The sequence below is a fragment of the Chanodichthys erythropterus genome, chromosome 17 (genome assembly GCF_024489055.1).
Source record: "Chanodichthys erythropterus isolate Z2021 chromosome 17, ASM2448905v1, whole genome shotgun sequence".
Classification (NCBI taxonomy): domain Eukaryota; kingdom Metazoa; phylum Chordata; class Actinopteri; order Cypriniformes; family Xenocyprididae; genus Chanodichthys; species Chanodichthys erythropterus.
This window is the reverse complement of record NC_090237.1, coordinates 23,661,618-23,688,386: the sequence shown is the minus strand read 5'-3', so window position 1 is coordinate 23,688,386 and position 26,769 is coordinate 23,661,618. Positions and strand designations below refer to the sequence as shown.

At 37.0% G+C, this 26,769-nt stretch overlaps 1 protein-coding gene across 3 annotated transcripts in view; it reads right to left on the bottom strand.

Annotated features, from left to right (window-relative positions):
- The window catches only part of b3glcta (beta 3-glucosyltransferase a), a 110,915-nt gene that overhangs the window by 51,592 nt on the left and 32,554 nt on the right, over positions 1 to 26,769 (bottom strand). For 2 of the 3 annotated variants that reach the window (XM_067365559.1, XM_067365561.1), the window contains exon 3: positions 16,947 to 16,986. In XM_067365559.1, the coding sequence (XP_067221660.1) occupies positions 16,947 to 16,986 (40 nt within the window). Of the gene's footprint in view, positions 1 to 16,220; positions 16,363 to 16,946; positions 16,987 to 26,769 lie in introns of all 3 variants that reach the window. The other variant, XM_067365560.1, reaches the window with a different exon arrangement.

Sequence of the window (26,769 nt, the reverse complement as noted above, 5' to 3'; positions counted from 1 at the left end):
ATCCCTCTGGCAAATGAGCAGAACTTGTATCTGTCATTCTGAAGATTAACTGATGCTGTATTGGCTGCAAAAGGAGGTCCTACGCCATACTAATAAATTATTGTTTCAGTTTTATTGTTTAATATATACATACGGTCGTCCGCTGGAAGCTAGTTATCGGAATTTATAGTTTAAATATGGATATTTTTCTTACAAAAACACATTGCTTCGCTTTAGAAGGCCTTTATTAACCCACTGGAGTCGCATGGATTACTTTTTTATGGATGGATGGATTTTTTTTTTTACTTCAAAACACAGCCCCCCATTTACAACCATTATAAACCTTGGAGGACTAAGAATATTTTTTAAATATATCTCTGATTGTGTTCGTCTGAAAGAAGATAGTCTTATACACTTAGAATGGCTTGAGGGGGAGTAAATCATGGAATAATTTTCATTTTTGGGTGAAATATCATTTTAATACTTATCACTTAATACTAAATTTTCCTCAATATTACTGATCTGCCTGCATTGACACCATTGTATGAGAACTGAACTGAGCTGGGCAATGACTTCACTATTTTCCCAAGGGCTGCTGTATAGATAATTGAACTAAATTAATAACTGAAATTACTTAAGCTGGACAATGGCACTATTTTCTTATAGAACTGCTGTACAGCCAAAATTATGTTCCTGCTATCACTGTAGATCTACTTTGAAACAATCCGCATTGTAAAAAGTGCTATATAAATAAAGGTGACTTGACTTGACCTCAGAACTGCATTTCTGGTAATTGAGTGTACCAGTATTTAATGCATCAAGGCCCTTACTAGGACCCAAAGTGTTTATGACATACTAATTCATGCTATGGAAAGCATAATGAGATACAGTCTAAGTCTGTGTAGACTGAAAGCTTCAGTTGTTTTGCTTGAACCGTCTGTCCATGCAAAGTTTAGGGGCGTGAGATCCCTGGGCCATAGGCATGATCTGTTATGTAGTGTCATCCTGTTTTAATTTAGTGTTGCTGCTTGCCGTCTCCGCTCTGTCCTTCTCCATCTCAAAGCTGCTATTGATCTGCCGGCTCTGATGGGAAGGGGATTTACCTCCTAAACCGCGGCGTGCCCATCTCTTACAGATCTGCCTGCCTCAGGGATAGATGCTTATAAAGAAATCGTACACGGCATTCACTCCAGCTCCTCATTTGCATCCTTGAGCTTTTATCGTACAATCCCACTTTTAAAAGTCTTTGTGCTAAGTCTGCTTGCATGTACGAGTATGTGTCTGCATACGGATGGGAGATGGGATCTTTTCAGAGTTTTATTCATGGTAAACATGTGTTTTGGTGCACTGGGTTTGTCAATGTTAACAAAAGTATATGTAACCTATCTCAGTAAGAGAAAGTGTTTGATCCTTTGCTCTAAAACTTAGTTGGCTGAATTACTGCCTATATAAGCAGCTGCCTTCTAAAGGGGTGGTCATATTTAAATGTTGTTCACTTCAATAGGAATCCATGCGATTGGGAATTTCACGATTTCCCCACACAGATTATGCAAAAAGTGGGTGAGGCAGATTTGCCGTGTTGACCAGCAGAAAGCTGCTTGTTTTGAAAGTGACTTCTATTCCCTCAGCAAGGCATTTTCATAAGAGCGCTGGTGTTTTTAGCTGGCTAAAAATGCTTTGGTGGACACAGGGCCTAAGGCAGAATGCCCAATAACAGTCATGGAACTAAATAAATGACAATTGTATTTGTTACTTTATACTACAGTATAGGGAAATTACAGTACTTTTGTACTAATTTCTACACTTGGAAAACATAAATCCTTGAACTTTTATTTTAATCACCAGATCACTAGCTGATTGCGTGAGCAAATGTGCGCACTTCTCTTTAAAACACGCAGCACATACAGACTGTATATACTTAATCGCTGTCTTTTGCTGTTTTATAAAGGCACAAAACCATATCAAGGTTTCAATTTTAGTTTGTTTGAAAAATACAACATAAGAGACAATTTAGGCTATGTATGTTTGTTTTTTGGGCGGGCTCTGTTCGCAGCTAAACACGAAAACCAAACAAAATTAAACAAAATAAAATTAACTCAGTACTCAGTGACTAATACAATCTTTGTCATGAAATACACTTGTCTGAGCTTTGCTTAATATTAAAATGGTTTGAGCTTGAATATCATTTTGCATGACTGTAATAGCCACTATGAGAGCAAAAATGGATAATTTACCTCAGAGTTTGAAAAGAAATAAAAGGAAACAAGAAAGTTCAAACTGTAAGTAATATATACTTTTCTTTGTCCATTTATGTCCTTGTTCCCTCTCTATGACCTGAACTATTAGCTGCAAAATCCCACAAATATAGAAACCAATTCAAAAATAGAATCCTTTGTCGTGTCGCAGCTGGTTGACAGACTTTGAAGTGGTCATTTTGTAGCCAAAGCTCTTGAAATGTACATTTTCCTGGCATGTTTGAATTAGTTAACAGGTACAGGTGACTGCATTTGACTTAAGTTGACGAGCGGGAAGGGAATAAAATGGCGCTGAAAAATAGCCTAACCATAATACGCAAAACGCGTGAAACAACTCAAAAAGAAAATTTCATTTTGATAAATGGAAACTAAAATTTAAAGCGACAAACACAAATCCCTGATATTCCATGACTTTGACAAAAAAAAAAAAAATATACATATAATCTCTGTCAGGGTTCCCACGTGTCATGGAATTTCTGGAATATCATGGAATTTTAAAAGGTCTATTTTATTCTAAAGAATTCTTTTTTTGTGTGTGTGTTAATCACACTCTAAAAAATGCTAGGTTAAAAACAACCCAAGTTGGGTTGAAAAACCCAAAGTATGTTGGAAATGAACATTTATTAATGTTCAATGAATAATTATTAAACAATAAACATTTATTAAATTGCTTATTAATACATTTATATTAATAAACTATTAAACTATTAAATTTATATTAATCAAATATTAAATCTTATTAATAAACATTCACCTTTTGTCTATTATTGTTGTCTCTAATTGCATCTGGTTTTTAATTTCCCAACTATGTTCATTTTAAGCTAGCCATATAGCAATTTTTAAATAATAGTTGGTTTAAATAAAACATTTAACCAAACATTTAACCCAACCGTTGGGTTTGTCCATTTTCAACCCAACTTGGGTTGTTTTTAACCCAGCATTTTTTAGAGTGTATATATTATATTGACAAGAATACTACCCTTTTTTGCCCAAAAAACTAATCTTGTAAGGGTCAGAAGTTATTGAAATACATTTTAAAAAAAATTTACATCAACCACTGCACATGATATTTTTAAATAATGTACTATTATTTCTGACTGACAGGTACAATAACGAATCTGGAATCAAACATGCTGGCAGCATGGAGTGGTTGTGTGTGTTAAGTGTATGTGTGACAGACAATTTGTGCAGGTGTATTAAAAGCCTGAGAACATTTTAAAATCTTTCTTTCCTGGCATCGTGGGGTGCCACAGTAATAACAGTTATCCGGTCCCAGCGGGCATCAATGATAAGGCGCTTGCCAATCCTTCATTGTATCTCTATGGGTGTGTGGTGTCAGAAAGAAAGCACAGAGCAGTGTGTAAAAAAAGAAACTAATTAAAGCTGAATTTATCTGGTCTAGCCTCCACACTAATAGCGTTCAATTAATCATTAAACAACAGAAGAGCAGAAGGACGGAAAAAGGAGAAGTCTTGACATTTTATCCTTCTTTTTGACCTTACATCAGCCCTGTTCTCTTGGTCACCATCACCTTTGCATGCACCAAATTTGAGGACGAGGACTATGTGCGATGGAGCAAAGTAAGCAATTAGGAAATGTATTGAATTATTGCACTTGGCTTTAAACAGCAATATCTTCACTGCAGACCACCACTGAATTGTAAAAATGCAGAGAATGGTTCTTCAAACTATCAGTGCAGCCTACTTCTGGATGAGAAGGCCAATCAAACTGTGACATGGAGAGGAGACCGAGGTGGCTGATGTGAAGAGAAAGTAGTAGGGGACTTGACAGTTAGTTTTATGATCTATTTAGTGAGGTATCATTTGATTACAGGGCTTAGAAGCATGTGTTTCTTCATCAGGTTTCTTCCTCCCTCTTTCACTTCTCTCTCTGCTCAATCTGTATTCTACTGGAGGAGTGACTCCAAAGATAAAGGGACTGAATCTTCTGGATAAGGGAGATGTATTGAATGAGACGCTGGAGAATTGAGCTTCAGTCACCTGAATTGTTTTCCCAATATAAAGTATCACCTTCAAAGCTATGCCCTCTGTTTGTTTTTTTCATCACGCTCTCCAGGGTTTAGTCACTCTCTGGTCTTAATTTGCAGAAACACCAGTACCTAATAAGATGCAATGTAAAAATATGTACAGTTTAAAGTGAAAAAATAAATGTACAAATGTTACAACTAATGACCCGTGAAGTAACCTTACCATATGCAGAGAAAATGACCATATGCAAAATATTTGGAAGAAAAACGTATGAATAATTCCAAAAAAAAAAACTAGAATAAAACAAGAAAGCACTTCTAAGACATTCCCAGAACTCTCTCTATGTGACATGTAAGTAAATATATGTATTTCAAATTTAAATTATATCTCTCTCACAGTAAAATGGATGAAAAAACTATTGACATCCTCCTGCACAGATTTTTATTCAAATTAAAGCTCTGTAGAACTGTCCCTGCTTCTATAGTATAAATGAAATATAAATATTCAGTATAATCATTAATAATAATAAAAAATGAAACATGAAAAATTGAGTTTTTAAAGTTGAAAGTTAAAAGTACTAATATTACTAAAACTGAAATAAAAAAATTAAAGCTAAATAGAAACATAGAAATATTTTTTTTCCCCTACTATGGTAGTCAATGGGGATCTGCAAATCTGCTAGGTTACAAACATTCTTCCAAATATCTTTCTTTGTGTTCAGCAGAACAAGGAAATGTATACAGGTGTGGAATAACTTGAGGGAGAGTAAATGATGACAAAATTTTCATTTCTGGGCGAACTATCCCTATAAGTGGGAGTGTATATTTGATTTACGACAGAACCAAACCAAAAAGACAGCAGGATTTTCTTTTTCCAGTGTGCCAATAAACAATAAGCCAAGATATTAAGACTAGGAAGAGGCATCTGATGAATGCAAGTGTATCATAATAGTCACACTGAGGCAAGCCACTAAAAATGAACCACCTCAGACGGTATTGCATCTACCCGGGAACCAAAACCAATCAGATTCTGTCCCACAGCGACAAAACAAGATGGAACCACATGACAGCAGAAACTCAAATTAGTTCTATAGCAACCCAGAACAAAGTCAGACATGATTTTGTTTGCTTATGTATGATAATAGAAAGAGGGAAAGAGAGGTGACAGAAAAGGAGGAAGGAATTGAGCGAGTTGAAGTTGAAGAGAAAATAGCACATTTATCCCTGGAGACTGGTGAATCAGGTAGCACAAGTCTGAGGTGAATAAAATGTGAGATTGAAAACAGAGTATTGACAAAGCAGACTGATTACTGAGAAATAAATCTCAATGCAGACTATTTAATTGAATCCAAATGCCAATTTTACTTCTAAAGAGAAAGACTCCGAATGCAAGTACATAAAAATAAGCCATTTTCCAGAAGACTGTTGAACAGTTGGAGGCATACTCTTTTGTAGACGAAGGGGTTGGGGACATTTAAAAATATTGTGCACAACCAACCCACGGGCAATCAAGACTTTCGCTGTGCTTGGATCAGCTAAAAAAGTTAAAAGTCTTTATTGTGCACACATACTGCCTTGAAACGAAGAGAGAAATTCTATAGTGAAGACATATGGCAGTTGCTGAAGTGTGAAAAAAGTTTGAAAATTTTTTTCCCAGCAATCAGGGCGCTCACAAGTTCCATTAGAGTGTCTACCGCAGGTCGTCGGCGATGAAGTATAGTAATTAGAGATGATGTTTGAGGGCGCAACAGTAGCGAGCACAACGTTTAACCAACTGACAGTATCCACCACTTCAGGTTTATTGCTCTGTTTTTGGACTACACTCAAAAAGTTCAGAGACAATCCTTTTCCAGCATTAACTGGAGTCATGCAGACCTAATGAGTCTCAACTCAGACGGAAGGTTACGAGACAGATTTAGACAACAAAGACATTGAAAGAGTCTCTGCACAATGCATGCCCGATCGAATGCAGAGAAACGAACGTGGCCATCCGTGTGATGTGTGCGTGTGGTGGTACAGTCCATCCACCTGGCACAAACCTCTGCTGACAGTTTGCATTGCCTGAGGTGGCCGGGGGAAGCGTAAAGGAGAGTCACCTCGTGCCCCCGTTGGAAGTTTGTCAAATCTGTGAACGTCAGCAAAACAGGTGCATAGAACTAAATCCAGCACCCTTAAAGGAATGTTCCAAACCTGTATGACTTTCTTTCATGAAAAAACAGCAGAAAGTCTGAAAATATGCTTTTCATTTTTTTTTTTTTTTTTTGCATGCACTTACAATAAATAGGTGAAGGTTTTATGCTTCAATAAAAGATAATAAAGATCCATAAAGTCAATTTTATAGTATAAGTAGTTTTTATAAAGTATCATAAAAGTGGTCTTGCCAACTGCTTTCAATTGAAAGTAGTTAAAACTGGTAGCTAAATGTCACTAGATGACTTCATAAAGGCAAATTCATTGATCTATATAAATATGAATATAGATCAGTGGGCAAAATAAGAGTCTAGATAAGGTTTGTCCAAGAAGTTGCTAGATTTGTCCCTAAGCTAAAAGTCTCAAAAGGGGTGTTGAAGTCACTAAATAGTGACAAAATCCCTAAATCGGCAACACTGGGGGCCCTATAATACACCCGGCGTAATGCGACGCAAGGCGCAGCGCACGTGTGTTTGCTAGTTTGCGTCTGCCGCCGTTCGCGTTTTCCTGTTCAGCGCCACGTCCTTAAATTAGTAAATGCATTTGCGCCAGTTAGTACGCCCATGGGCGTGCTGGTCTAAAAAAGAGGTGTGTTCAGGCGCATTGCTATTTTAAGGAGATGAAAATAGACTGCGCCATAGACCAACTCAAACCTGGTCTAAAATCTAAAGTCAGTGGCGCAATATTTTTTTGTTAGAGCGCGTTGGTAGAAACTGCGCCTCTGGGCGCGTCCACAGTGCGCGTTGACTTTGCTTATTACACACAGGGATGCGCATCACACAAACATGCCAAATATTAAAAACAAAAGGATTACAGTGTAAAAGAATATTATTGTGTAGGCTACATAAATATAAAAATGTAATGATGAATAGTCATTGTGTGTATTAGAATTAGGATACCTATTTTCAATTCAGCCTATTACTGCTTATAATGATGAACGAAACTGGCTAATTAATTGAACAATCTTGCCAATACACACACATATTAACTGACTGATCGCGCAGAGCTATTTGAAAGCCTGCATCCAACGCAGACGACTGAAAGATTGACTGGCCACTTAACAGGTAATTTCAGCAAAACATCACTCGTTGAACTCCTCAGTTGAATCGGTGTGTTTAATAAGTCAGTGTATTTTATAATGTTATATGTTATATAATATATAATTATATAATATATATAATGTTATATCCTGCTTGTCACGTAGATGATCTGCTCGCGCGCTTTAACTTCGCGCACGAGCAGATCAGTTTCTTCGCTTGAAAAGCGTTCAGCTTTTCCGCCAACAAATTCCGGCATGTAAATAGCAATCCGCCATGGCGCAAGCGCATCTCGCTCTTAAAGGGAAGGGGAGATGACACTCTGATTGGTTTATTGAACGTTACTCCATTACTCATTAAGAGAATAGGGACAACCCATTTCAAAAATGCGCACGGACCGTTTTCCGTCGTTAAAATAGCAAAAGTGGATTTGGACACGCCCTGAGTGCACCTGAGCCGTGCGCCTCACACTTTGCGTTTAGATCGTTAAAATAGGGCCCTGGGTCTGAAACCATTCAAAAGGTTTGTGTTACACACACAGACCAAAATGTTGTTATTCATTTCAAATCTTGCCCGCCCTAGTCCTCTATGAAGTAGCAATGTTCGATTTGTGAATGAATTATTCATTTGAGTTAGATCTTTTCAATTAATTAGTTGATTTGGTCTGAAATATTTGTTCACAATTTGGGCTGATTCAGTTTACTTGTTCAACTCACTGAATCAATAGCCCCTTTTACACAGAGTGTTGATCTAAGAAAATTGGCATAAAATTGCATTCTGTGTGAATGCAAACACGTCCAGGGCATCGATCCCGGGATGGAGACCTAGTGACATTGTAGGGATCAGTCCCCGAACACGCCCTGTGTGAACAAAAGGCAGGACAAATGCCATAAGGAGTGTGTCGTATCAATAACACTGAAGCTGAGATCGTTCACCAGCATAGTGGAACGGTACGTGATGTGCTAGCTTATGATTTAATAAGTAAAACAAATGCATGAGAGTGGTTTCTAGAGAGAGAAATTGCAGATCATAAGCAAACTTAAGATGCTGCGAAGACATTACACGTAGGGTTGCAAAATTCCGGGAATTTTCAAAGCTGGAAGCTTTCCATGGGAATTAACGGGAATATATGATTAATTAATGGGAATTAATGTGAATAAACAGGGAATTTGCAAAATTACAGGTTAGCCTATGACAGGCTACGTAAATGTAGTTGAAAACAACATCTTGCAACATAATTTTTGCAATAACAACCATATTTAATGCAGTTTCAGTTGAATTTTTACCCTGACATTCACACAGCACACTACTTACTGCAGTGCTTTGAGGCCACACCCCCTGCATGCACTGTGCACTGCCCCAGTCCATAACATGCACATTTGATCAAAAATACAGAAAAAAGCAGTAATATTGTGAAACATAACTACAATTTAAAATAATGGTTTTCTATTTTGATATACATAAAAATATAATTTATTTCTGTGATGCAAAGCTGAATTTTCAGCATCATTACTCCAGTCTTCAGTGTCACATGATCCTTCAGAAATCATTCTAATATGCTGATTTGATACTCCGTTATCAATGTTGGAAACAGTTGTGCTGCTTAATTCTTTTATAACCTGTGATACTTTTTTTTAGGATTCTTTGATGAATAAAAATTTAAAGAACAGCATTTATTTAAAAACAGAAATCGTTTGTAACAATATACACTACCATTCAAAATTTGGGGGTCAGTATTTTTTTTTTTCTTTTTTGTGAAAGGAATTACTACTTTTATTCAGCAAGGATGTGTGAAATTGTTAAATAAAAGTGATATTAAAGTGATATTGTTATAAAAGATTTCTATTTTGAATAAATTCTATTCTTTTTAACTTTTTATTAATAAGTGAATACTGAAAATAGTATTACAGGTTCCAAAAAATATTCAGCAGCACAACTGTTTCCAACAATGACAATAACTAAGTATCAAATCAGAATATTAGAATGATTTCTGAAGGATCATGTGACACTGAAATAAATAACACATAACAATTGTTGCAATAAAAATGTATTTTTTACATATTTACTAAATTAGAATTAATTGAATGCAAAAAAATAAATAACTGTTATTTTATGTTATGACCAAACAAATTGTTTATATTTGTTTTTATATGATACTTTTTATGTAAATATTATACATTTATATAAATTTCCCCAAATTTCCAATTAATTCACGTAAATTCCCATAAATTCCTGTTAAGTTTCCAAATTGGAATATTTCCAAAATTCTCCAGGTTAAGTTCCCGTGGAAAGTTTCCGGAAATTTACCGGAAACTTTCCGCCCCTTTGCAACCCTAATTACACGTCACATCCTGATGTCACGTGTCTTTACGGGGTGTGTGTGAACATGCGCACAAATTCCAGAAAATCATTTGCAGTGTGAACGAACCAAAATCAAACGATCTCGGGACACATTATCCGTGTATTTTCCAGAATCTGTGTGTGAAAGGGTCTAATGATTCTGTTTTGGCTGCAGTAAACTACTAGTAAATAAAGCTTATTAATAAAAATAAAACTTAAATTAACTTAAAAGTTAGACTAATGCATCGCTTCAGAAGAATTTGAATATAGTACAAGTCTAATTTATTAAGGATGCTTTTGCATTGTTTTGTTTTTTTCAGTAACTGTATTTTACACTATAAAAGGTGCTGGGTTACATATGGACAAAACCAGGGATTGGGTTGTTTTCACCCAGCCATTTTTTTCAACCAATTTTGTATTTATTTTTCTAGCCAGCAATATAGTAATATAGTAAAAGGCGTGTTTTTGCTCACCCTCAAATAGGGGCAAATTTGTGGGGTATTTTAAGCTGAAACTTGGCCAGACCAGAGACTTATATTACATCATGTGAAAGAGGGCATAATAGGTGCCTTTTAACCCAACCTGCTGGGTTTGTCCATATTTTACCCAGCTTGGGTTTTTTAACCCAGCATTTTTTAGAGTGTAATTGAATGGAAAAGAGTAACTAGTCTTCATAATTTCCTTTCCTCCTCTGAGGAACGAAAGTCATGCAGATTTAGAACATAAGTGAGAGTAAATGACAAAATGTTCATTTTTGGATGAACTATTCCTCTGAGACTTGGCAAATGTACAAATAAGCAGCAGTCTACCAACAATGATAATTGGAATAACTAGTGGGGGAAAGCACCCCCAAAACTCTGGAGTGAGAGTTTGTTCCGTCAATCAAGTCAATCATGCATGACAATGAGTACCAGATGGAAAGCTAAAAGCAATGTGAAGAATAATGGCACGATTTTTTCGCCTACTCCTGACTTGAATGTTGCTTTAACAATAACAGACATCATCTTTCTAAATGACAGAGCCACACAAGAAGGGCCATTAAGCCGTACAGAGGAACAATGAGAATGTCAAGAGTGGATTTTGCACGCTCAGTGGCAGGTGATGGGAGACAAGAAAGGCTGTCGATGGCTCATTTCCATGAGCGGTGGCGTTGTGCATCCTGGCCCAGAGCTGATTGTTTCAATGTAGAACTGGCTGTGCTCCAGTGACTCAGATCATTGTGCTGCTGTAGATGTAACGATTTGGAGTGATCCAAGTTTGTATGCAAAGCTACCCAATCCTTTTTGACTCACCAGGATATGTTGTTCAAAGAGAGAGAAAGCGAGAGGAAAAGAGAGAACGGGGTGAATGAAAGGGATCAAAGGATGATAGGGAAGAAAAAGATGAAAAACTAGATAAGACGGGAGAGGTGGAATGAAAGAGGGAGCAAAGAAAAGCAAACTTGAATATTCACACCAAAAAAGGCAGGCTATATCAGCTGGAGCAAAAATAGCCCTTCAGATTTAAGGCCCCCTCAGGTGCTTCAAAAGGACATTAATGCAAAAAACGAAAAAAATTCAGCTATCTTAGATTTAAGATGAAAAGCTTTTTCATGGAAAATATGAATCAGGGATGTGCATCTACATATTTTTTAAAAACGGCTGGTCGATGGGGATGGCTTGAATGCGAGTAAATTATGGGATAATTTTCATTTTGGGGTGAACTATCCATTTAAGACCAATTTAATGCATTATTTTTCAATAAAAGTATCAATCAATTATTATCTGATGCTAAAGATAACCAAAATGTTCTCTAAAAAAATTGAGAAAAAAAATTATTAACTAGTTGACCCTACTAACTGACTAGTCAATTTAACCTTGTCACAGTCACCGCCCTGTCCCGTTTGTTTTGTTTGCCATGTGCTTCCCAGTTCCCGCCACTCATCACTCACCATGGACACTGATTACCTTCCCAGCTGTTTGTCATTTGTATTGTGTATTTAAGTTCCTGCTTTCCCACCGGAACGCGCTCCCTCAGCTGGACTGAGTGGCAAAAGAACCTGCTGCGTGAATGGATTTAATAGGTGAAACTGCAAAAACGCGAGTAAAACAAACAAATTACACTAAAAGTTGGACTCGAAAGTGTTCTTACAACTTGTCAAATAAACCTAATCCATGGATATTGACATGTAGCCAGGAGTCGTGTTTCTTGACATTTATATGTGCCTAATTTCGACGCTGGGGAAACACATAAAGCAAATCTGCCTGTGAATATTTTGTAACTACAATATCGGTAGGTTTAAATCCGCATAATCACTTATATCAGTGTTATATATATCGTCATATTGTCCAGCCCTAAAATATATAGTTTTATAGTATAGTTTTTGTCAGTGTTTATTTTAAAACACACAATTATGCAAAATATAAGATGGAAAATATTTAATTGATGATTTGTCAACATAACATATAACAATACAATATATAGGCCTATACGGTATGATTTTACCTCAAAATCCAACAATTCAACACAAAATGATAACTGTAAATACATGTTTCTCTGCTGGAGTCCAGCTGTTTCTGTGAATTGCAGCAATCCATTTGCTTATTTTTTCTGTTGCTTTCTGCAGTTTTTAAATATACTGTATACCTCAGGTTTTGTGTCAAAGCTATTTGTACAGTCAATCGCAAAGCTCTTTCCCATTTTGGATGTGTTTTGTGTGTTTTTCGAGGCATTCATGCTGAAAACCAATGCTGCCGCTCAGTCTTTTGCCACTTAGCGGCCGTGACCGCAGTCATAACGGTCGACGGTGACGTCACGCGCATACCCTCTATTGTTTATGTCTATCGTGTTTGCTGTTAGCCGTTCTACCCGTTTCTGAGATTAAACTCCATTGTCTTACTTGTACCTGACACTTCCGTGTTCCTTGGAGCAAGCCGTGACAAACCTATATTCCTCATATATTTTAATATTATATAATATTCATATTTGCATTAATAATAGAATTACAAAGTATGCTGTTAAGCAGATCACTTCTTAATTTATCATTTTTTACCTGTGTAATTCTGTTTAATTACTCAGCATATAGGTCAATATAATACTCACAGTTTTTAACTCACCAATGGAAAGGTCAATGGACAAATATATATATATATATAAAAAAAATAATAATAATAAAAAAAAAAGAGAGAGAGTGTTAGATGGAGCGAAGCAAGCAGAGAGCATTAGACAGTTTTTGGCCGAACAGGAAAAAGAATAACACTCATTATGATTCTCAGCGAGGGTTGGACATCACAAAACCTCCTGGACTCCAACACCTGAACTTAGGCAAGGGAGCTCGGGCTGGTTTAATCATGCTCGTTATAAAGCTGCAGTCCCTGTCCCTGTGTGCATCTCACCCGAAAACTAATGAGCATTGAAGGCAGTTTTAAACCTCCTACTTTGCATCAATAATTCAAGGCCTAGAGGCAGCTCCACTTTAAAAGATTCCAAATCCAAGAGCCTCATTATCAGGTCTTAAACTGTGCGCCGCTCCAAGGAAGTGGATTGAGTAAACATGATCTCCGCCACTTTTAAAAAGGCAGAGATGCACTTTAATTACTCAGAAAGCATCTGAGTTTTGCATATCTAGGCGACAAGCCGTTCAGAAGAGGCAACACCGTGAGCTTTTCCAAGCAGATCCAAGAAAAGAATGCGGGTCACATGAGTTCAGAGAGATGTAAGAAAAAAATGTGGGATGAGGAGGAAGAGAGATATGAAGTGGATGAGCTTCTTTTTATGTTTTTATGTCATCTGTCAGTTGATAGTTAGTTAGTTAGGGGTAGTTGAGAGCAGAGGTGTCAAACTCAGTTCCTGGAAGGCCACAGAGTTTAGCTTCAACCCTAATTAAACCCACCTAATCAAGTCCTTCAGGATTATTTGAAAAATACAGGTATGCGTTTTGTTATACAGACAGGCTCAGGTGACAAAATGATGCACTTTGCTAGATTAAAGTGGTGCCATAGCTCACACACTGACACATCTCAGCCCAAAATCCCCATATATCTTAGCATACCTATCATTAAACTGAACTACAGAGTTTGAGCCATACTCTGCATGGCTTCTGACAGCATAATATTGGTCATAACCAATGCAGAAATTGCAAAGAATGCTAATAACTTGGCATATGCCCAAGTAATAAACCTGACAACGCTGCAGTATGAACAATGACTCAGGTCTTAATCATATTTATAGACTTAATTACATTACAAATCAGAGATGCCAAAACAAACACAGGACATCTAAGGTGTTGTGTAATGAAACCTAAGTGCCATCAGAACTGGATAAAGCAGAAGTTAAGCTGGGTTAATTCAGCATTACAGTTTGGCTTGTATCTACATAAGCTATTTGTCATGTGATTGATCCTTTAGGAGATGGTCCAGAGTGGAGTTCTCTAAAGATATCCATTTACAACGTTGATCATTGTAGCCAATCACAGACATATCCAATGAACCAATCACAGACATATCCAATGAACGCGTCAACACAATGGCCAATCAGGGGTGTTTACGAATCCACTCAACAGCGGTAAAAGCATTAAATTTTTAAAATTACAGTACCGATTGTTCAGTACTTTTGACAACTCTAGAGAAGAATATCAAAAAATTAGTCGCCGATACTAAGAGCCAAGTAAGTCCCTTTTTTTAGGCATTTCATTCTAGACTTGAGATGTGTTTTTCAACCCATAATTTATTAAAAGGATAAAAAAAAGTCATCATTTACCATGTTGATCAAAGGAGATCTTAGACCGAATGTCCAAGCAGTGTTGGTTTTAAATGTTTAAAGACAAGGCAAGAAAGGAGAGAACAATATTTAATTGCAATCTTCTGTTGCTTTTTATCCTTTTTTTAAGCTTATCTGAATATATCATGTGAATTTGGAGCAAGAGTGTGAATCTCTATTTCCAATGTATGGAAACATTCTGAAAAACATCTTTTGAGTTCTATAAAAGAAATAACATCATACAGAGTTTGGATAAAGCAATGTGCATAAATAAATAATGTCAAAATATGATTCACTACTGTGTATATCTAACCATTCCTTTAAAATTCATAATTATCAGTTATAGTGCTCTCATTAATAAAATGAAGTCACCCACTGCTGTCATTTTCTTTTTTTCAACCTCTCAGGAGCTGTAGTCAAACCGACATCATTAAAGCCTTATTTAAAAACCTTGAAAAACTCCAATTTGAAAATGAAACTCAGAAGAACTGTTATCTCGCCCTTTCTGAGGCTCTTGAAAGACTCTGATATCTTTTTAACGCACCATTTGAGATTATTTTCAATGGCACGTATAAAAAAAAAAAAAAAATAAATAAAAAAAAGTAGTTTGCACCAGAGTTTTAATTCAATCAGATAGTGGCATAAAACATTCTCAAGGACACCTCAGAATGTCACTTTTCAATTTTACAATTTGACGCGTCGCTAAGAACAGAAAAAAATACATGCTTTTATCCCTTTCCGAATGTTCAAATCACCCATTTTTTTCTAACCACTCCATCCAAATCTACTTCACGCTTCATTACATTAAAAAAAAAAAAAAGCTCATGACTTTCTAAAAGATAAGACATGGCCGATGTCAAGTCACCACCATGGCAACCGTAACTGTGTTAAGTGACTGTTATGCACAGAGATGAAGAGGCATCGGGTACTACAGTTCTGGAGTGGTGGATGAGGGAAGCATCCTCGGTTTGCTTTGATGGCAATCGAGTTCATGCGGGCCTTCAAACCGTTCTCATAAACAATATCTGAGATTAATCACACTCAAATATTCCATATGAGCTTATTCTTGGAGGAATGATGGATTTCAAACTACTTCTAACTTCTCAACATTCCCATATGAGGTCGACTTTGGTCTGAAGTACAGTATTTATAGCTGCGCAGACAATATCCAGAAATAATTTAGAGATTATGCTAGTGCGCTTGACTTTTCCCTATCTGTAGAGTGCATTACAAGAGAAAACAAAGCTCAAAAGAATGCCTCTCTGACATATACGCCTAAAGTGCTTCAGGCAATCAAACACTTCTGGGAGACTAAGGAAGAGAACTTCAAAACCATAAAGGTTATTGTTCTGCGTCACGCGCTTGGTGCAAAAAGAGGCTCTGAGAATATTCTTAATCATACCATGGGCTGAAGCATATGAAGTACCTTTTGGAAAGTGAGAGTTCTGTGAAATTATATAACCATCTTTGCACTTCAGGCTTCCTTCAACTGTTTGATGTATGAAAGTCATTACATTTCGACAGACTCCACATCCACTTCATGAAGTTGATTAATGGTTGTACTTGCCTACTTTTGAGTCAGGCAAAGAATAATTTCAAACAGACAATGTTTGACTCTATTCTGCTTTTTATAAAGGCTAATTTCATGCCTGTACATAATTGAAACCATAGTCGATGCTCAAACTGTTGATCTACCTTCATCTTTTAACATATCCTGATCATTTCTCTCTTCCTCTGCCTCATCCACCGAGATTTCCTTTGTTACGCAGCAACAGCCAATCGTAATTGACCTTTACACCTTTAGAGTAATTTGTATGCTGAGTGCTCTAGCACAGACCTGTTAAAGACAAAAGAAAAGTAAAACACGAGAATCAATTTAGCTGTAATGGTTACTGGAATAAAGAGGTCAAATAATGACGTTCTTTTCATCCCAAAACACTTCACTTCCTTCTGTTCGGGTGTTTTATTGTAGCAGTTGCAAGAGGACCGAAATTACGAGCATTGTAATAAACCCCTACGATCTGTTCATTCCACCACGTCATGCCGAATTACTCTCATTTGCTTCACTATACTGAAATATCAAACACGCATACAGCACACAGCAAATGATGACCCAAACCAATTAGCCCTAAAATCTAATTCTGCTGCACGGAGAGCCGCGGCAACTAAAGCCATCTAAAACAAACCTTATCATTTTCTGTTTAGATGAGGCATCAGTGATATTTACAGTTGGTCTGAAGAAACACAAAATGAAATATGATAAGAACATAGGGTTACCTGCCTGAAAAAGGTACTAAAATACAACTAGAAGTCTCTGACAGGAATTACTTTCAAGGGATTTTGGTGTCTTTTGAAAGCTCCTCACAATCCTGTTGACATTTGCAGGATGTGAAAGGAAACAGAAGCTGCTTGGATACTCACCGAGTTGACTCTCAAAGTGTGGCTTTTCAGCGTCATGGATCTGAGAAGAAAAGTTGAGAGAAAGACAACATTAGAGGCATGGAAGGAGTGTTTACAAATGGAACAGGAAGTAAATAAAAGTCCAACCTGGAGGCTCTCAATACATCATTCATTTTGACAAAAAAATCCAGCACTTTTAAAGGGTTAGTTCACCCAAAAATGAAAATTCTGTCATTAATTACTCACCCTCATGTTGTTCCACACCCGTAAGTCCTTTGTTCATCTTGGAACATAGATTAAAATATTTTTGATAAAATCCGATGGCTCAGTGCATTGCCTGCATTGCCAGCAAGACAATTAACACTTTCGATGCCCAGAAAGCTACTAAAAACATATTTTAAACAGTTCATGTGACTACAGTGGTTCAACTTTAATGTCATGAAGCGACGAGAATACTTTTTGTGTGCTAAAAAAAAACCAAAATAATGACTTTATTCAACAATATCTAGTGATGGGCGATTTCAAACCACCGCTTCATGAAGCTTTGAAGCTTTACGAATCTTTTGTTTCAAATCAGTAGTTCAGAGCGTGTCAAACTGCCAAAGTCACATCATTTCAGTAAACAAGACTTCCTTACATCATAAGTTTTTCGACATTTCAATGGTTCACCACTTGGGGGAATGACTTTGGCAGTTTGATACACACTCCGAACCACTGACTCGAAACAAAAGATTCGTAAAGCTTTGAAGCTTCATGAAGCATTGTTTTGAAATCGTCCCTCACTAGATATTGTGGAATAAAGTCGCTATGTTGTTATTTTTGGCGCACAAAAAGTATTCTTGTCGCTTTATAACATTAAGGTTAAACCACTGTAGTCACATGAACTGTTTTAAATGTTTTTAGTAGCTTTCTGGGCATTGAAAAAGGGAGTGTTATTACAGTCAATGCAGGCCTCACTGAGACATCGGATTTTATTAAAAATATCTTAATTTAAGTTTTGAAGATGAATGAAGGTCTTACAGGTGTAATAATGGCAGAATTTTCATTTTGGGGTGAACTAACCCTTTAAAGCATGTCAGTAAGTAAAACCTAAACACTATGTGAGACATATATGAGTCACAACCTTTCCTAAGACTAAAAAAAAAAAAAACACAAACTAATGGTTATTCTAAGTGTAATGCTATCATCAAGTTCTCCTGGGAAGTCCTTACATTACAACACAATGCTCATTCAAGTGATTTTAATCAGGAAATAGGGAAAATTTAATAGTTAGGGCCTGAACACCGGTGGTGTGAGGACCCTATTGTAATTGCTCAGTCAATTATTCTTCTTCTCCGAAATGAATCGCATTTGTGAGGGCCTAAACATGCTCGTAAACTCATGAAACTTTGCACGCATCAGAAGTGGTGAAAATTTACGTCAGATATGAGTTTCTGAATTAAGTGTGGCAAAATGACTCGATAGCGCCACCTACAAAATTTCAATTAAACGCCTTTCACACTACGTTTCACATACAGGTATGAAATTCTGTAGACACATGCAATAGCCCAATAGCTAAAAAAAAAAAAAGTCACTCTGTGCAAAATCAGAAAACCCAAAAGGAAGTGAGATATTTAGAATTTTCTCTGCAAAATTTTTGCAGACGTTGTACTTTGACAAACTCCTCATAGAACTTTAATCAGAAAAACGTCACATTTGGTCAGTCTAATCTAAAGGCCTTGGTGACGTTAAATTGTGAAGATCTTGAGTTTTCGCTGAAGGGCGTGTCCGTGGCGGCCTGACAAATTTCGATGTTTCGCCATGAAACAGGAAGTTGTTGTAACTCAAGCATACAGTGTCCGATCTGCCCCAAACTTCACATGTTTGATAATAGTCCTGGCCTGAAGACATCTTCATAACAATATTAAGTTACAGTCATAGCACCACCTGCTGACAACAGGAATTGTCATGTTTTACACTGTGATTAACTCCTCATAGAGATTTAACCAGTTCAAAATCATATTTAGTGAAGTTAAATTGCGTAGATCTTGAGTTTTCGCTGAAGGGCGTGTCTGTGGCGGCCTGACAAAGTCTGATGTTTCACCATGAAACAGGAAGTTGTTGTAACTCAGGCATACAATGTTCGATCTGCTTCAAATGTCACATGTTTAATAATATTTCTGGCCTGAAGACATCTACTTGGCAATATTCAGTATTAGTCGAAGCACCACCTGCTGGCAGCAGGAATTGTGGTTCATCAAAATGACTTTGCCATATGTCTCCTCTATTTATTAGGGCCCTTTAATCACTGCTTGCAGCTTTAATTTAGAAGATGGATGGATGGATGGATGGATGGATGGATGGATGGATGGATGGATGGATGGATGGATGGATGGATGGATGGATGGATGGATGGATGGATGGATGGATGGATGGATGGATGGATGGATGGATGGATGGATGGATGGATGGATGGATGGATGGATGGATGGATGGATGGATGGATGGATGGATGGATGGATGGATGGATGGATGGATGGATGGATGGATGGATGGATGGATGGATGGATGGATGGATGGATGGATGGATGGATGGATGGATGGATGGATGGATGGATGGATGGATGGATGGATGGATGGATGGATGGATGGATGGATGGATGGATGGATGGATGGATGGATGGATGGATGGATGGATGGATGGATGGATGGATGGATGGATGGATGGATGGATGGATGGATGGATGGATGGATGGATGGATGGATGGATGGATGGATGGATGGATGGATGGATGGATGGATGGATGGATAGATAGATAGATAGATAGATAGATAGATAGATAGATAGATAGATAGATAGATAGATAGATAGATAGATAGATAGATAGATAGATAGATAGATAGATAGATAGATAGATAGATAGATAGATAGATAGATTCTGTTGTTTCTGTTTATAATTCTGATTATGTAATACAAACTACCACCAACCACAGATTAAAGAATATCTCAAGTTTCCCCAATGGTAATTACAACAATGTGGTTTCGTTCATGTATGCTAATCTCCTAAATACGATCATTCCGACATGAAACCAGAATAAGTCTCCCTGTATGCATAAATTTGCCGTTCAATTAAATTTCTAAAAGAACAACAAAATGTGGAAAGAATCCGCTGGGTTATTTGAACTAATAAATCATGATTCACCATGTCATTAGTTCCCTGCAAATTGTGTGGTTTCAGTGCCCGGAGCTGATGCTGTTCTAACCCTGAGCGCTCAGCTCAATTAGGGAATTAGGAAGCTCATTCTGCCACTAGAGCTGTCAGCGCTACCAGCCGACTGTGGAGGAAAGAGCGAATCGATCACACTTCCTGTTGCAAACTTTGAACAAGCCCTCCCCGCTCAAATCAAATCTCATGTCCTTAGGGACACGAGGAGAGAAGCGATCAAATTCAAGCAATATTCGATGCTCACCCTAGTTATACTCTGGTATATTATAGGATAACGAGGAAAAAAGGAGATGGCTTTTGATTTATTGCTACCACTCTGCTAACAATTACTCTAGTCCTGAGCTCCAAGCAGCACTTGGAGAGCACAGTTTAAACAAGTCATATATCTTTACACAAGGCAGAGCGTGGCACATCATTACAGTGAGAGGGAGAGGCTGAATCATCATGGCATGGACCCGTATCATGGCACAGTTAGAGGTTCAATCCACGGCAACCCGAAGAGAAGAAAACATTGATTCTGAAACCCCTAAGGACCAGGGAACTCGAAGACAGGGAGTCGCTGAGACGGAAGAGCCGCCTCCAGTTGTATCATTGCACCTGAACCAAATATACAATGGAAGTGTGCAGCTAAAAATCAGTATTGATAATAGGCATGGGCCGAAACTGAAACTGAAAATCCAGGATGCATTCCAGCTTGCTGGTGAAATATAAACATTTAAATGAAAATAAACTGTAATAACTTGTTTTCATGACAGATTTATTCAAACCTACATTAAATAACGAGCCATTGCTAACAGGTTAAGTAAAATTTTATGAATATGTAATACAGTGCATATATTTAACAAAATGCTTTTGTGTAGAGTTATTTTTTTCTAGTTTTATGGACACTGAATAACTTTTACGTTCAATTAAGGCAAACGTAAGGTTAAGTGTATAGCCTAAAAGCTGTTTTAATGAAGTCTTTCCCCATTTGAAACACTGATTGAGCGATTACATGAAACAGGAGTTATTTTGGTTAGTTGTAATGTATCTTTAAACATACCTTCTGGTGTTCACTCATGTTTATTTAATGCTCTAACTAGCAGTAGAGAGGTCAGCGCTGCCACTAAAACTGAGGCGGCTACATTTACCTGCTATGTCATATTAAATAGCACCAAAATGACATTTATTGTCTGAATTTCGTAATTAAAATTGACAGAATTTTAAAGGTGAGATTTTGCTTCATGTTATAAGTATCAAAGCACAAAGCTTTTTGCCGTTTATGGATAGTAACACATTTTTTTTGTGAAGTTTTGTTCACGCATCAACAGAAAACAGCACAGATTAAAAGATTTTAGATTTAAGAATTTAAATTATGACTAAACAAAATTATAGAGATTATCTGAGGATCACAAGACTTCTGCAGTGTCAAGTTGTGGAAAAACAGTTTTTGCATTGCCATAATGATTGTAACATTAAGAAAGTGTGGATGAAGTTTATTTTTAACGAAGTTCCAGCAAGAAAATGTTTGTTTGTTCGCTTCATTCAGCGCATTTATTTTTAAACAAGACAAAGTTCGATGCAAGCTTTTCAGAGAGACTGAAAATAAAAGATGATGCAGTGGCGACTATATTGGATACGACAGCAATAACGCAACACACAATTGTGAGTACGATACCATGTGTCACTATTGGTTTGTCTGATACAGATCATTTGATATTTACTGGATATTTATACTGTAGAGTCATTATCAAACTGAATAGTTGTGATGGTTGTTTTTTTGCGTAGAGAATGCTGCTTTTGTTATTGTTTTGATCTAAACCGTTCAATGTAATCCTGAATAAAAGCTTCAGTGAGCGACATCTTTGTCATCAGTAAGACATTACAACACGTTTCATTTTATTTAAAACACGACACTGCAAGTGACTGTATAAGTTTTTCACTTTATCAAAAAAGATGAACTATGAATATACTATAAGAATGACAATGTGACAAACAATGGCAAATTCATTCATAATTAAATTTACACTAAACACTGTAAGTTATCCTTTGCAGGTTTCCAGACTGCAACTAAAACATATGCGACCATTTTTTGAGAATGTGCGAGTTAAAATTTGATGTGGTAGCATTTGTGCGAGTGCATGGTCATTAAATTCACGCATGCACAACAGAACGGCGTTGTATCAGCAGCTACTGCAGTCCGTAACTTTTTCGTGTTCAAAATGAACATAATTTATATAATGAACGAGTACATCAAGAAACCATTTTCCAAACCGTGTTTTTGTCTTATCCTGAATCACTACGGTACGCCTATAATAAGTGTTTATATTCGGACAATTTTTGACCGGCCGGCTCGGCTCGGCTCCGCTGCGGAGTAGCACAGTACCTGCGTGACTCGTCATAGACATAAACGGAGAGAAGTAGCTCTGGCTACAATGTTCTTCCGCAAGGCACATGCAGTTCTATTTATTAACCGCTAGAGAGCGAATGTACACGCGCATTGCAGACGGATGATGAAACAAGCCACTTAGGAATTCAGGCAATTTAGGAATTAAGCCATATTAAAATGAAAAGGTCAATAGCTGAATACTTTAAAAAGCAAAGTTTGGAGGTCAAGGATGCTGGTGGAAAGGACGAGCCAATGAGCCAGCATACAGACACAACTGATGACGAGAACACAGGTGCGGACAGGGAGCGAAGGAAAAAGAAAAGGCACAACTTCCAGCAGCAATGGCTTAGGGTCGCCAACCCATCGATCACAATTGACTGGTAAGATCTTTATCACTGTTCCAGTAGCTCCCGGAAAAAAAAAAAAAAAAAAAAAAAAATATGATACATATGAGTACAAAAATACATTACATTCCTCCAGTGTCTGTACTGTATTTTTTTTGTATTTATTTTACTGTTATTTTCGGGAGCTACTGGTTCAGTGATAAAGGAAAATAGCCCACATCATGCCTGAGTCTGTAAATGGCCGTTAACAAGAGGCCAGAGATGCTGAAGATGGATGCAAAGAGGAGAAAATTCTGTATCAGGCAGAACAGCTCACTGTTCATGATGCTTGAAATATAGGAAGAAAATATAGATGTTGAATTTGGGGTAAGGGGTTATATGAATGTATCTCTGAAGGGAACTTGCTGTCTTCAGAAAAGTTTTGATGACAGTGGCATTTTATTTTCGTCTTACCTTCGAATAAAGTAGCTATTTATAAGCGCAGTGCTGCTTCGTTTACAGCAGTAACCAAGGAAACGCTGTATCACTGCTCTTCCATAAGCGCCACCTGCTGTCAGAGAGTGAAATTGCGTCGCATTCCGCCTGTCTACTTTTGTTTCATGCTTTTTTTGTGTAGCAGCATATAATTTCACAAAGATAAAGTCAGACCGTTTTTGTTTTGTTTTAGACCGATAGTTTTTTGATTTCATAGTTAAAAGATTAAAATATTTTGCCAACATGATGAGGTCTCATGTTACTGTCAGTCTTTTTACATCAGTGCAAAACAAGGGTATGCAGATTAAGACAACTATTCATCAGCATGCATTGATTAATCCCATGTTGTAGCAAAAAAAAGAAAAAGAAAAAGGTGCGACCAAATTATGTGCTGGAGCGACCAACTGAGAAAGTTGGTAGCACCAGTGCAACCAGTGGAAAAGTTAGTCTGGCGCCCTGCTTCGTCATTTATAACTGTGGTAACTTCCAGTACCTAAACTTTAGTTGCCACAACCAAGACTTATAAAGCATATTTAATAAGCATAAATGTTTCACATTGTCAAATGTTTCAACTATATAAGTTTTCAAGATATAATAGCAGGTCATTAAAAATGATTTTAATATGCAAAACTGTTGGCCAATCATGGCAGTGGACATTTACTTCCAAGTCTTGCATGTGGCACGCCTATCAAAACAGTGTTTCAAAGAGGATAGAAAAAGTGTGTTTCAAAAAAAAAGGATAGAAAATAGCCTATTACATCTAAATTAGGATGGTTTTTGATGTAAAAATCTTGATAACATTATAAGTGGACCTCAGAGAACATTATAAAATAAAAAATGCAGTTCATGACCCATTTAAATAAGTGGATTCTGGCCAGAAAAACTGCTTTCTTTCTCAGAAAATTACATATTTTTTTAAATCAACTAGTCAGTGGGCTGTCTGAATGACTAGTTCATCAGAAAGCCCCATATAATTAGGCTGGCTTATTCATCATAGGCTTTTATTAATTATAAGTCCTCAAAAAAAAAAAAAAAAAAAAAAAAAAAAAAAAAGACCTAGAGACCATGCATAATAATAAGAACTCTGTTCACACCAGACGACTTGAAATCTGACAGTATTGTCTTGAAATGTACTGTTGGCTGGTGAATTTGTACCAAAAAACACTGGAGTGTTGCTTTGATGGCTGTAGAGGTGGTGGTTTAATGGGTATGAATTTAGTCATGCAACTCCTTTGAGAGGGTTAATTGACTGTCAGCATGCTAAAAGCCTTTATGAGAGGTTGTGTGTCTAAATTCAACCCCCGTAGAGAACCACCACTAAAAAAATAACCCATCCCAATTTCCTCTTTTTGTATATTCATTTAAAATGAAAGTATGTCATGAGGCATGTCACCTCTGATCAAACTGTGCACATCTTCTGCTCCCCACCACAGTCATAGATCACCTTATATTGTGCCACACAGCTCCTATATCCACACAGAGTTCTGATTTACACGCATGCTTTCCATTTTCATCATATAACCAACAGGGGACTGATCTGTTTGAAGAAAGTGGATAACAGGATCCCAGGCAAAACGTCTGCACGGTTAGTCAGATTTTTGATCTGATTTCAATGAGAGGAAAATTTATGCATGGGCAGAAAGGACCACATCAGAACTGATTTAAATCATTGCCAGGGGTGGGTAGAAGGCACTGACTTAATTAGGCTCTGTGGTTTATCATCAAGCTCAAGGGTTTCTCCTCATCACATACTTTCTGAAGCAGACTAAACAGGAGAAAATGGGCCATTGCAACAGTTGTCGTCTTGATAACAGTTTAAAGGTGCCATCGAACTTTTTTTTACAAGATGTAATATAAGTCTAAGGTGTCCCCTGAATGTGTCTGTGAAGTTTCAGCTCAAAATATCCCATAGATTTTTTTTTTATTAATTTTTTTAACTGCCTATTTTGGGGCATCATTAAATATGAGCCTATTTATGCTGTGCGGCCCCTTTAAATCTCGTGATCTCCGCCCACAGAGCTCGTGCTTGCCTTAAACAGTGCCTAAACAAAGTTTACACAGCTAATATTACCCTCAAATGGATCTTTACAAAGTGTCCGTCATGCATACTGCATGCATGCATCGGATTATGTGAGTATTGTATATAGACTGCAAGTGTTAAAAAATGAAAATGGCGGCGGCTCTCGTCAACGTGAATACAGTAATACACGATGGTAACTTTAACCACATGTAACAGTACATTAGCAACATGCTAACAAAACATTTAGAAAGACAGTTTACAAATATCACTAAAAATATCATGATATCATGGATCATGTCAGTTATTATTGCTCCATCTGCCATGTTTTGCTATTGTCCTTGCTTGCTTACCTAGTCTGATGATTCAGCTGTGCACAGATCAAGACATTAATACTGGCTGCCCTTGTCTAATGCCTTTCATAATGTTGGGAACATGGGCTGGCATATGCAAATATTGGGGGCGTACACCCCGACTGTTACGTAACAGTCGGTGTTATGTTGAGATTCGCCTGTTCTTCGGAGGTCTTTTAAACAAATGAGATTTATATAAGAAGGAGGAAACAATGGAGTTTGAGACTCACTGTATGTCATTTCCATGTACTAAACTCTTATTTAACTATGCCAAGGTAAATTCAATTTTTCATTCAAGGGCACCTTTAAATACAATCAAGTGGAGGTGGTTGTATCATGCTACTTGTGGATTATACACAACCCTGACCTTGAACACATTAAAATTACACTACAGTTATTATCTTCCACTTCTGTCTCTAAAACCCCAAAACAGCAGTTTGCAGAGAGTGTGTTTTTGTGGGTGTGAGGTATTTATTCTATTCCAAATCTACTTCAGGGCTGGAAAATTATAACGTTCACATTCCCACTTTATCATCTACTAGCAATCTCTCTATTTTTTTACATTCACATATCTAAATGGGGACTTTTAATTGTCTAATAATTGTTTATTAATTTATTGAATTTATTATCAGCCAATTTCAAATTTAAAGATGTTTTCTTTTGGGGATAGTTTTCAGTTATAATTAGTTACGAAAAGTGCTGTTCCTTCCCAGTGTTGTAAACTATAAGAACCTCAGATACTTTGATCTCCACAATACAGACACATACTGGGAAATTCTCTACACCCCACAGAGTGAAGATGCAGGAAAGCTTCTTTCCCTCCTGTCCTTCCTTCACATTTGTACCATTTCTCTTTCCTTCACTCAGTATTATTACATTAAAAATATGTCAATTCAAGAGAATTAACAGTCATGTTCGGTATCATTTGAAATGCGACTGGTACAATGGTCTCATGTCCAGAGAAATGGACTACAAGTTAGAGAGTATTAGAGATATTTTGCTTACTGTTCCCATGCAGGTTCTTTAATGCATATTACCTTATGTCCACAAAAAGGTAACTACCCAACTGATAAAAATTCCAA